Here is a 13,413-nt window from a genome sequence, read left to right as displayed (position 1 = left end):
CTAGTGACAAATAATCTTTTGTATGAAAGGATTATTGTTGGTTTAGAAACTATACTTTACAATGAGATTTCATTAGTGAAATTCTAAACCGTCAAAAATCCAATCATCATAAGTAACATGATTGCTATTGCTATTGCTATATTACTATTATTATTATTATTATTAAACTATTTAGACTTGTTTAAAGCTAAAATTGTTGTATTTTCTATTCCAGCAAAGGCTTTTCCTAACCATATCCATTATCCATATTGTTATTTGTTAAATAGTTATTTGTTCTACCAAGGCTATAAACCTATATAGCATTTTAAGGTATTTGTCATTTTTCAAACCCTAAAAAATGGAATGAGATGGCTTAAGTAGTTGCTTTTATATATGTTTCAATTATGTGCTTGCTAAAATGTTTTTATTTTCCCATTATTGCGGGACCTAATTAAAGTGGCCTTGTCATTTTCATATTTAATCAATTTGAATTTGGAATTGAATTTGTTGGACTTAACTAAAGTAGCCTTTATAACATACACTAACTTCAGATTATTTAAAATTTTGCAGGGAAATGATAAAGGAGCTCATAATGGATGAATACAATACTCATGAAATTTGATATTTTGTAACCAAGGATAAGGAAATAGATGTGACACTTTGAATTGTAATTTTTATTTTTTTATGACTTTGATTTTTGGTACTTTGTGATCAAAGTCTACTTTTACGGTGACAAGCTTATATTTAAGGCTTTTTTTATGGGAAAGTTTATATATATGTTTGATTGGTTGATATGTACAATGTAAAATTAGTCTATGATTTTAAAATTATATATGAATTTTGAACGAAATAAATGAAAGAAAAATTCTGACTAAATTTATGGCCACGCTTTTAAGCGTGGCTATATCTTACTATTGGCCTTAACAGGCACACTAAAGAAATATGGCCATAACCTGGAAATTGGCACGCTTTAAAAGAGACCCATATTCTACCCTATTGGCACGCTTCAAAAGCATATCGATATGTGAACTTTTTGGTACGCTTTAGAAGCGTGGTGATATATGAACTTTTCAATACGCTTTTCAAGCGTAGCTATAGGTTAACATCTATGGCCACGCTTTTAAGCATGGCAAAAAAGAAAGCGTGCCGATAGATCCACAAAAGCGTGCCGATAGAGCAACCGGCACGCTCACAGATGTGACCCTTTCAAAAGCGTACCGATAGCTCAAAAAGCATGGCAAAAAGCTATCGGTACGCTTTTAAGCACTTTTTGGCACGCTTTAAAAGCGTGGCAGAAAGCTTACTTTCTTATAGTGTGTGCCAGACACTATATCCTCAGAACAAAAGTGTGACAGGCGCTATATCCTCGGACGTGGCAGAAAATGCGACATTCGAAAGGATGTGTCGGGTTGGCATTCATAGACCGACAAGTGATATCACGAGCCAATAAGATAGATATTCATCATATGCACCTTCTATATGCTTGCTTGCTTTGATTACTTGAGTTTGCCTAATTGTGTAACATGCCTACTTGTTTCTTTAATTATTTACTGTATATAAAAACTATATGTGTTTTCCATGCTTGCATTATTTTGTGGTTGTCTGGTGCTGAGGAGGTTAGGTAGGTGGTGGTGATGGGATCGCACGGGGGTTCGGATGGCGAAGGCTGTGGGATACAGCGGTGTAACTAGTTTAGTTAGAAACCCTTTAAGTTTAGAAAAATTGGTTTATTATGTATGTTTTAAGTTATTTATTTTGTTCTAAGCTTGAATATCCGAATCTGATGTGAAGTTCTAGGATTGCCTTTAGCGTCCCGGGACCTTACATCTTACATCATTGGGCACTGTTACTATACTGAGAACCTTTGGTTCTCATTCCATACTTTGTTGTTATTTTTCAGATATATGTCGTAATCTACTTCGGTGAGATTACAGATATGGTGATAGAGGGGAGTATGGTTCCTCCTTGGTTTAATTCTATTTTACTTTGTTATAGTTACTCTCACATCACTTTTTATTTTATCTTCATGGCCTTAGAGGTTTACTTGAGAGATAAGTTATATAAGCTGTTTTAAATTCCAAAACTCTATATTTCTCTATTTGTAACTAGTCGGCTTAAACTCCGCAAGCTACGGCTAGTTCCCTATGGTTATTATAATATTATATCTATATGTTCTATCCTCTTGCATCTATACCTTGTGTCTTATGCGTTAGTTTCGTGTGAACATTTTGCGCTTTTTTAAATCTGCTTTTGAGCTTAATCCATCATCGGGCTTCTAGAATATATTATTTCCTTCTATAATATATATATATATATATATATATATATATATATATGTATAAGCCTAAGGACTGTCGTAACCTCTAATTAACGTTTACTTTACGGATAGAGGTAAAGTTTAGGGTAATCGGGGTATTACAAAAAGCGTGGCAAATCTCTAATTAATTGCCACCCTCATAAAAGCATAGCCATTGACCCTTTTCGCCACGCTTTTAAACCGTAGTAAAAAAAATGTGGCCGAATCTTTCTTCAAATGCCACCTTCATAAAAGGGTGGCCATTGACCACTAAAGCATGAAAAAAAATAGCGTGGCCATATACCTTTTTTCTTAGTCTAAAATCTAGTATATATCGTATTTATAAAATCATTAATTCGACTCATACTTATTTTATGTGCAGACAAATTAAACTAGTATTAACTCATAATTATTCATACACACTATTTTGTTTTTGAAAATTTTAGATATTAATTCTTTTTATATTTTATATTCTATGAAAAAATGACACTGATTTTTCCGTATAGAGGAAAAAATGAATATAAAGAAATTAAATAATATTGTCTAATAAATTTATAAAATTTCAATTTGATTTATCTTATGTATAATGAGGTAGTCAAGATTATTTTAGGGTTTATGCACTCTAGTTGGATTTCATTCTAAACGAGCGACATCTGATCTCTGATCTATATCGAATTTGTGTGTAAGAACCGCAACTAATCAACCGGTTAATTAAGTGAATTAATTGCCCAAATTAGATTCTGAAAGGTTAGAGAGAGAATTTGAGGATTTAAATGTGATTTTTGGACTCAATGGGTCTTTCTGAGTCAGAAAATGTGCTTTTTACGAAAAACCGTGAAAAATTACGAACCGGCAGTTAAACCGGTTGAACCAGTTCAAGTCTGCCCAGTACCGCACAATAAAAAGTGAAAACTGTCAAAAACTTTAGAAAAACATTAGGAATAGAAAACCGGGCATTTATTTTAAAGGTTTGGCCCGAAGTTAGGCCAAACGGGCTAAAAACGCTAACGGGTTGGACCGGACCCAAGTTGGGCCCAAGCCCAACATATAAATACACTTAAATGAACCCATTTCAGCCACTTTCATCCTCATAACCTAAACACAACAGCAGCTGAAGTGAGGAGAGAGGTGAGAGCTTTCCACCATTGTTACTATTCACTTCAAACTTCCCAAGCTCATATCTTGAGCTACGGAGCTCCGATCGCCGCACCGTTTGCGGCTACGCGTTCCTTGTGAAGAGCTCTACAAAACTCATCCAAGAAACCCTCAAGGTAATCACGAAATCCTTCCAGTTCTGCTCTTCAAAATTTTGGGTTTTATTAGAGTTTTGGGTTAAGTGGGTTTTTGTGATTTTGGATGTTTAGGTTTGCTCTAATCCTTGCTTAGCTTTGGATTTGTGTTGTCAAATCTGTTGGAAAAGGTAAAAGCTCTTAAACCCTTGTGAGATTATGCTTATGTTGAACCCTAGGTTGATTTGTGGTGATTTATATGTATATAGTTTGATTATTGTGGCTTTGGGAGCTTTTGGAACTTATTTGTGCTTGTTAGAGTGGATTTGAAAGCTTGGATTGTCGTTGGAAGCTTGTTGGTGCTCATTTTGAGTTTGAGTGCATAAAGAGAATTGGCCAAGGTATGGTTTCGGTTTTCTCTATGTAGTATATAATATTCATGGACACATAGGCTAGTGACTAATAGGATAGGTTGAACTAAAATGATGGTTGGTGTGTTAAATGTTGATGAATTGATGAATGTTGAGTTGATTGTGATGAATTATAATGATATGATGATGTTGAATGATTGTATGGATTGGGAGTTAGTTCTTATGATAATTGTAGTGTTATGATTTATGAAATGGTGGGTTTGATGGTGATTTTGATCATAAGTGTTATATAGTTGATGTTGGAATTGAGAATAATGAAATGAGAAGGAAAATGTGGTGAGGTTGATGTATTATGCTATAACAGGTACATTTTGATGAAAAATGGAGCTTTGGACGGTTTGGTATGATTTGGTATGGGTATGGTGAGATAGGGTGGTAATTGTGAAGTTTGGAAAAATTGAGTTTTTGGTAAACTTTGTTCGAGCATAACTTTTGCCTCGATTTTTGAAATTTATTGAAAATTGTTTAGAATTAAAGATCTTTGAAAACTCTTTGAATCGGTATAAAGTTTGTGAAAATTAGAATTTTGTAGAGGAAGTTATGATCATTCAAAGTTGGTGTTAAAAATCTGAAATTTTGCAAAGATGTGCGGGTGCACACATCCCGTTTCTCAAAAATTTATTTGTTTTCAACTATTTTGCCTTCCCAACAAAGTTGTAAGCTTCTATAACACTATTTTAAGACGTTTGGGCCTAGTTTTGAGTATTAGAACATGGGATATAAATTAAGGGCTCTAGTACATGATTTTAAGGTAAATTAGAAAACGGAGGTCTAGGTTTCTGGCGTGCTGAGAATGGTTTGATATTAGGTGAAGGATGATTGGTATATGAGATGAGAAATGATGGACTTTTGGTATTTGGAAACTGAGTTATAAAAGGGACAATGGTTGAGATGAGTCGGGGACTCGGATTGATGTGATGGATCTATGTATGCTGAAAATACTTTTGAAAATCACTGAAATAATATTTTTTTACATGATATTTTGAGACGTTATGCGCCTGGCAGGGACGGTGGTTAATCCCGCCTGTCGAGGTAGTGGCGGCGGCGTAAGGATGGTGGTTAATCCCGCTTACGTTGAGATGTGAGGTCTGAGGCAAGAATATCCCGCTCACATCCCTTCGGATCTATAGGGCGAGCAGGCGCCGGTACCTGGACAGTGATCCGGGCACTATATCTCGGGGGTTCCCATATGAGAAATCCGAAGGGCGACGTCTCCATGGAGATGTGTCGGGTTGGCAGTTGAACCGACAATGTGATATCACAGCCAGTAGGGCAGGCATTCATCATATGCATTTCTTATCTGCTTGTATGCTTTGTCTACTTGTAATGGTTTGCCTAATTGAATAACATGCTTACTTGCTATCTGAATTATTTGCCATATATGCTACTACTTGTGCTTTATTTGCTTTGAATATTATCTGTGTTTTCTGCTGGGATTGAGGAGGTTCGGAAGGCGATGGCGATGGGATCGCATGGAGGATCGGTTGGTGAAGGCTGTGGGACAGCGGTGTTTGGTTAGAATAGAAATCCCTTAAGATAGATAACCTGGTTTATTTAAGTCAAGTTGGTATATTATGCTTAAATGTTTTATAATGCTTTAAGTTGAATCTTGTGATGGATATGAAGCTTAGGATTGCCTTTGGCGTCCCGGGGTCTTATATCCTATATCACTGGGAACTGTTACCATACTGAGAACCTCCGGTTCTCATACCATATTGTTGTTGTGTTTTTCAGATGCAGGTCACAACCCACCTCGGTGAGTTGCTTTGATTGGTGACCGCAGCGGAGAATCTTGGATCATTTTGGAGTTCTTTTTGGTTTATTTTGTTTATACATCTCTCCTTTTGTATTTTGTTTTGCCTAGAGGCATGTCTTTGAGAGAACAAAACTTGTATAAGCTGTTTTCACTGTATGGTTGTGTATATCAGTATATGGCTAGCCGGCTTAAACTCTGCGAGTCGTGACTAGTTCCCTATGATATTATATACTTATCTTTTGTTATATCTTCTCTGTTTCTTATGCCTTAAGCTAGTAGCTCTGTTAGTACGTTTGTGCTTCGAAATTCTATTTTTGAGCTATATCTTTCATCGGGCTTCTAGATTATGCTATTCTTTCTATATATATATATATATATATATATATATATATATATATATATATATATATATATGTATGAGTTTAGAACTGTCGTAATCTCTGATTAACCTTGGCTTTACGACGCGAAGTAAGGCTTAGGCTAATTAGGGTGTTACATTTAGTGGTATCAAAGCGGTTCGTCCTCGTGAGCCTGAGGGATGGACCGATTGTTCTTCATTGCATACTCTGTGTGTCTTTTCTTTGATGCTATTAGGTTATCTATTTGATATATGCATAGCATGCTTGTTTGTGAGTGCCTGTTTGGGTTAATTGAAGCACTAGACTTTTGATATTGAGACTGATCACCTTGATATCTATTGTTTGGTGTAGACAGAAATCCTACATGGCTACTCGCGGGCGAGGTCGAACGCGTACGCGAGGAAGTAGGAATGAGCAACCAGCTGACAATCACGCCGAATTCATGGCGGCAATGGCAAATCTCGCTAACACCATGGAAGCTAATGCTGCTGCGACTCTGCAAGCAGTGCAGAGATTGGGCCAACCGACTGGGAATGGCAACAGAAATGGGAATGGCGAAGGGAATACCAATGATAATGCTGAGGGTAACAGCGATAACACAGGAGGAGTTCCGATGACCTTGGCGACGTTCCTCAAGGTTCATCCGCCAACTTTCCGAGGATCCACAGATCCTATTGAAGCGGACCACTGGTTCCAGGCTATAGAGCGTGCTTTACAGGTGCAGCATGTTCCTCTCAATCAATATGTAGAGTTTGCCGCTTATCAGCTAGCGGGAGAGGCCCAGCCCTGGTGGCAAGCTGAGTGTCGTTTGCTACAGCTTCAGAACACTGACATTCCATGGGAGGTGTTCCAAACGGCCTTCTACAAGAAATACTTTCCTGAGTCTGCAAGGGAAGCAAAGGAGATGGAGCTAATGCAGCTGAAGCAAGGTTCCATGTCTGTGGCAGAGTACACCAACAAGTTTGAAGAGCTTTGTAGGTTTTCTCGGGTATGTCAGGGTGACCCGGAGACTTTCGAGAGCTGGAGGTGAATTAAGTACCAAAAGGGCTTGAAGGACAACATTATGACTGCTGTGGCTCCTATGGAGATCCGTGTCTTCTCCGACTTGGTGAACAAAGCAAGGGTAGTGGAGGAGTATGCCAAGACAGTGGCGGCATCTAAGGACACTCATGGAGGGAGCTCTAGTCGTGGGCGTGGCAAGTATTTTCATCCTAGAGGACAAAGCTTCAAAAGAGGGGGATATACTCCTCAAGGCCAAGGGGGCTTCAGAAAGAACAATCAGAATCAGTTTCAGTATGCTAAAGGAAGAGGAAATCAGAGTAAGAGTTCTCCGGATTTAGCTTGTGATCGTTGTGGACGTTTTCACCCTTATGACTCATGTAAGATTGGTTTAGGTGGTTGCTTCAAGTGTGGGTTACCTGGCCACATTGCGAGGGATTGCCCTCGTGGGAGGAATCAGAATGCGGGCCAAAGTCAGCATCAAGGTCGAGTCTTTGCTGTGAATGCCAAGGATGCTTCCAAGGCGGATCCTTTGATGAAAGGTATATGTCTAATTGGTGATAAATCCTCAGTTGCATTATATGATACTGGAGCTTCGCATTCGTTTATTTCATTTGCTAAAGTTGAGGAATTAGGCTTGAAAGTATCAGAGTTACCTTTTGATCTACATGTACATACTCCGCATTAAACAATTATGACTAGGTCAGGCTGTAGACAAGTAGGTTTCAAGCTTGAGGGTAGAGACTTTGTACACGATTTGATCTGTTTACCAATGGTGGGGCTGGAGATGATTTTGGGGTTTGATTAGTTATCAAAGAACCGGATTTTGTTGGATTGCTTTGAACGGACAATTTGGTTTATGCCGGAAGGAGAAAATGGAGCAGTGGCAGCTACAGGGTATTACCTGAACTCTGTAATGGTGCATTATAGTGGGGAGGAGTGTCAGGGTTATATTCTGTTGGCTGCTAATACGTTGGGCGATGCCCAGAACTTAGATCAAATTCCAGTGGTTAGAGATTTTCCAGAAGTGTTCCCGGAAGATATCCCTGAGTTCCCACCTAAAAGGGAAATTGAGTTTGCGATTGAATTGGTGCCGGGAGCCGGACCAGTATCGATTGCACCGTATAGAATGGCTCCTATAGAGATGGCGGCGCTAAAGACTCAGTTGGAAGAGCTTCTGAATAAGAGGTTCATTTGACCGAGTGTATCACCGTGGGGAGCGCCAGTTTTATTGGTGAAGAAGAAAGATGGAGGGATGCATTTGTGTGTGGATTACCGACAGTTAAATAAAGTGACAGTGAAGAACAAGTACCCGCTGCCAAGGATAGATGACTTGATGGATCAATTGCAAGGAGCTGGAGTGTTTTCCAAGATTGATTTGAGATCCGGCTACCACTAGATAAGAGTGAAGGAGGATGATATCCCTAAGACTGCCTTTAGAACACACTATGGACACTACGAGTTTGCGGTAATGTCTTTTGGGTTAACGAATGCACCTGCTGTTTTCATGGATTACATGAACAGAGTGTTTCGTCCCTTTTTGGACAAATTCGTGGTGGTTTTCATAGATGACATCTTAGTTTACTCTAAGACGGTAAAGGAGCATGAAGAACACTTGAGGATTGTACTATAAATCTTAAAGGAGCGGAAGTTATACGCTAAGTTATCAAAGTGCGAGTTCTGGAAGGAGGAAGTAAAGTTCTTAGGCCACGTAGTGAGTAAAGGAGGAATAGCTGTAGATCCTTCTAAGGTAGAAGCGGTGATGGAATGGGAAAGATCGACGACTGTGACGGAAGTCAGAAGCTTTTTGGGTTTAGCCGGATATTACCGGAGATTTATCGAAGGATTTTCCCGGATTGCACTACCAATGACAAAGTTAACAAGGAAAGAAGTGCTGTTCGAGTGCACGTCGGAGTGCGAAGAAAGTTTTCAAACGTTAAAGCAGAGATTAACTTCAGCACCTGTTCTAATCCTACCGGAATCACGTGAACCGTTTGAGGTATATTGTGATGCTTCTTTGAAGGGTTTGGGTTGCGTGTTGATGCAACACCGGAATGTGGTGGCTTACGCATCGCGTCAGCTGAGACCGCATGAGGTGAATTACCCCACTCATGACTTGGAATTAGCGGCAATTGTGTTTGCATTGAAGATTTGGAGACACCACTTATACGGAGTAAGGTTTAGCGTCTTTTCTGATCATAAGAGTCTCAAGTACATCTTTGATCAGAAAGAGCTAAATATGCGCCAGAGAAGGTGGATAGAGTTGCTTAAAGATTATGATTTCGAGTTGAGTTATCACCCTGGAAAGGCGAACGTAGTAGCAGACGCTTTGAGTCGGAAATCTTTAACAATTGCTTGGATGAGAATCAAAGAAGAAGAACTAGTGGATAAGTTTGTAGATCTTAAGCTGGATATTAGTGAAGTTGCCGGAAGAGCTTGTTTGAACCAGTTACAGATTTCAAGCACATTTAAATCAGAAATACAAAGGGCTCAGCAAGATGAGCAGAAGTTTCAGCAATTGTTTCAACCAGTTAGTGATAAGAGACGCGAAGAATTCACTAAGGATGATGAAGGGTTATGGAGATACAAGGGAAGGATTTGCATACCAGATGTTGGGAATTTGAGGCAAAACTTGCTGTTGGAGGCTCACAACAGTGGGTTTTCTATTCATCCCAGGAGCACGAAGATGTATTATGACTTGAAAAAGATGTTCTGGTGGCCGGGGATGAAGGGTGATGTAGCTACAGTGGTATCCAAATGTTTGACCTGCCAGAAAGTGAAGATAGAGCATCAAAAACCATCAGGAATGCTACAATCACTTGAGATTCCTCAGTGGAAGTGGGAAGGAATTGCTATGGATTTTGTTACCGGTTTACTGAGGATTAGGTAGGGGTTTGATGCGATTTGGGTGATCGTAGATCGCTTAACCAAATCCGCTCATTTTCTGCCTATCCGACTAAACTGTTCTATGGAAGAGTTGGCAAGATTATACATCAAGGAGATAGTGAGGTTGCATGGTGTGCCGTCAAGCATAGTATCGGACCGTGATCCCCGATTCACATCAAGGTTTTGGGGAGCTTTCCAAAGAGCTTTCGGTACGAAGCTATGTCTTAGTACGGCGTATCATCCACAAACAGATGGACAATCGGAAAGGACTATTCAAACGTTGGAAGATATGCTGAGAGCATGTGTGTTGGATCAACCTGGGAGTTGGGATCGTTACATGCCATTGGTGGAGTTTGCATATAACAACAGTTTTCATGCAAGCATTGGGATGGTTCCGTATGAGGCTTTGTATGGGCGAAAGTGTCAGTCTACACTTTGTTGGTATGAATTTGGAGAAGTAAGTGTTTTGGGTCCAGATTTGATAGCAGAGACTACTGAGAACATTAAGAAGATTCGTGCAAGGATTTCAACTGCCCAAAGTCGACAGAAGAGTTATGCGGATCAGAGAAGGAAACCCTTAGAGTTTGAAGTGGGAGAACATGTATTCCTTAGGGTTACACCGACAACTGGGATTGGAAGAGCAATCAAGACCAAGAAGTTGAACCCAAGATATATAGGACCGTTTGAGGTTTTGAAGAGATTCGGGCCGGTGGCGTATCAAGTAGCTTTGCCACCTCATCTGTCTAACTTGCATGACGTATTCCACGTGTCACAGCTCTGTAAATACACGTCGGATGCGGCTCATGTGTTGGGAGCCTGAATCGGTCAAGTTGAAAGAGAACTTGACTCTCCAAGTGATACCAGTGAGGATCGATGACACTAGTGTGAAGAAGCTGCGAGGAAAGAATGTCCCATTGGTTAAAGTTGCTTGGGAGCGAGCAGGAGTAGAAGAGCACACTTGGGAATTGGAGTCTGAGATGCGAAAGGATTATCCCGAGCTTTTCTCAGGTGATTCAAATTTTGAGGGCAAAATTTCTTATTTAGTGGGGAGAATGTAAGAACCGCAACTAATCAACCGGTTAATTAAGTGAATTAATTGCCCAAATTAGATTCCGAAAGGTTAGAGAGAGAATTTGAGGATTTAAAGGTGATTTTTGGACTCAGTGGGTCTTTCTGAGTCAGAAAATGTGCTTTTTACGAAAAATCGTGAAAAATTACGAACCTGCAGTTGAACCGGTTGAACCGGTTCAAGTCTGCCCAGTACCGCACAATAAAAAGTGAAAACCATCAAAAACTTTAGAAAAACATTAGGAATAGAAAACCGGGCATTTATTTTAAAGGTTTGGCCCGAAGTTAGGCCAAACGGGCTAAAAACACTAACGGGTTGGACCGGGCCCAAGTTGGGCCCAAGCCCAACATATAAATACACTTAAATGAACCCATTTCAGTCACTTTCATCCTCATAACCTAAACACAACAGCAGCTGAAGTGAGGAGAGAGGTGAGAGCTTTCCACCATTGTTACTATTCACTTCAAACTTCCCAAGCTCATATCTTGAGCTACGGAGCTCCGATCGCCGCACTGTTTGCGGCTACGCGTTCCTTGTGAAGAGCTCTACAAAACCCACCCAAGAAACCCTCAAGGTAATCACGAAATCCTTCCAGTTCTGCTCTTCAAAATTTCGGGTTTTATTAGAGTTTTGGGTTAAGTGGGTTTTTGTGATTTGGATGTTTAGGTTTGCTCTAATCCTTGCTTAGCTTTGGATTTGTGTTGTCAAATCTGTTGGAAAAGGTAAAAGCTCTTAAACCCTTGTGAGATTATGCTTATGTTGAACCCTAGGTTGATTTGTGGTGATTTATATGTATATAGTTTGATTATTGTGGCTTTGGGAGTTTTTGGAACTTATTTGTGCTTGTTGGAGTGGATTTGAAAGCTTGGATTGTAGTTGGAAGCTTGTTGGTGCTCATTTTGAGTTTGGGTGCATAAAAGGAATCGGCCAAGGTATGGTTTCGGTTTCCTCTATGTAGTATATAATATTCATGGACACATAGGCTAGTGACCAATAGGATAGGTTGAACTAAAATGATGGTTGGTGTGTTAAATGTTGATGAATTGATGAATGTTGAGTTGATTGTGATGAATTATAATGATATGATGATGTTGAATGATTGTATGGATTGGGAGTTGGTTCTTATGATAATTGTAGTGTTATGATTTATGAAATGGTGGGTTTGATGGTGATTTTGATCATAAGAGTTATATAGTTGATGTTGGAATTGAGAATAATGAAATGAGAAGGAAAATGTGGTGAGGTTGATGTATTATGCTATAACAGGTACATTTTGATGAAAAATGGAGCTTTGGACGGTTTGGTATGATTTGGTATGGGTATGGTGAGATAGGGTGGTAATTGTGAAGTTTGGAAAAATTGAGTTTTTGGTAAACTTTGTTCGAGCATAACTTTTGCCTCGGTTTTCGAAATTTATTGAAAATTGTTTAGAATTAAAGATCTTTGAAAACTCTTTGAATCGGTATAAAGTTTGTGAAAATTAGAATTTTGTAGAGGAAGTTATGATCATTCAAAGTTGGTGTTAAAAATCTGAAATTTTGCAAAGATGTGCGGGTGCACACATCCCGTTTCTCAAAAATTTATTTGTTTTCAACTATTTTGCCTTCCCAACAAAGTTGTAAGCTTCTATAACACTATTTTAAGACGTTTGGGCCTAGTTTTGAGTATTAGAACATGGGATATAAATTAAGGGCTCTAGTACATGATTTTAAGGTAAATTAGAAAATAGAGGTCTAGGTTTCTGGCGTGCTGAGAATGGTTTGATATTAGGTGAAGGATGATTGGTATATGAGATGAGAAATGATGGACTTTTGGTATTTGGAAACTGAGTTATAAAAGGGACAATGGTTGAGATGAGTCGGGGACTCGGATTGATGTGATGGATCTATGTATGCTGAAAATACTTTTGAAAATCACTGAAATAATATTTTTTTACATGATATTTTGAGACGTTATGCGCCTGGCAGGGACGGTGGTTAATCCTGCCTGTCGAGGTAGTGGCGGCGGGGTAAGGACGGTGGTTAATCCCGCTTACGTTGAGATGTGAGGTCTGAGGCAAGAATATCCCGCTCACATCCCTTCGGATCTATAGGGCGAGCAGGCGCCGGTACCTGGACAGTGATCCGGGCACTATATCTCGGGGGTTCCCATATGAGAAATCCGAAGGGCGACGTCTCCATGGAGATGTGTCGGGTTGGCAGTTGAACCGACAATGTGATATCACAGCCAGTAGGGCAGGCATTCATCATATGCATTTCTTATCTGCTTGTATGCTTTGTCTACTTGTAATGGTTTGCCTAATTGAATAACATGCTTACTTGCTATCTGAATTATTTGCCATATATGCTACTACTTGTGCTTTATTTGCTTTGAATATTATCTGTGTTTTCTGCTGGGATTGAGGAGGTT

General features: G+C 39.3%; 2 protein-coding genes across 2 annotated transcripts; both read left to right on the top strand.

The window, feature by feature from the left end:
* Window positions 1-6,492: 6,492 nt before the first annotated feature.
* Window positions 6,493-7,080, top strand: LOC130962903 (uncharacterized). Its single transcript, XM_057889057.1, has one exon. It carries the CDS (start codon window positions 6,493-6,495, stop codon window positions 7,078-7,080), a length of 588 nt encoding a protein of 195 aa, XP_057745040.1.
* Window positions 7,081-7,113: 33 nt separating this feature from the next.
* Window positions 7,114-7,737, top strand: LOC130962902 (uncharacterized). Its single transcript, XM_057889055.1, has one exon. It carries the CDS (start codon window positions 7,114-7,116, stop codon window positions 7,735-7,737), a length of 624 nt encoding a protein of 207 aa, XP_057745038.1.
* Window positions 7,738-13,413: the final 5,676 nt, after the last annotated feature.

The sequence above is a fragment of the Arachis stenosperma genome, chromosome 2 (assembly GCF_014773155.1).
Source record: "Arachis stenosperma cultivar V10309 chromosome 2, arast.V10309.gnm1.PFL2, whole genome shotgun sequence".
NCBI lineage: Eukaryota > Viridiplantae > Streptophyta > Magnoliopsida > Fabales > Fabaceae > Arachis > Arachis stenosperma.
Note: the sequence above shows the minus strand (reverse complement) of the source record. Positions and strands in the feature narration are given on the sequence as shown.

Coding starts and splice junctions, on each gene's coding strand:
- LOC130962903 (XM_057889057.1), top strand. CDS start 6,493: ATGGCGGCAATGGCAAATCTCGCTAACACCATGGAAGCTAATGCTGCT.
- LOC130962902 (XM_057889055.1), top strand. CDS start 7,114: ATGACTGCTGTGGCTCCTATGGAGATCCGTGTCTTCTCCGACTTGGTG.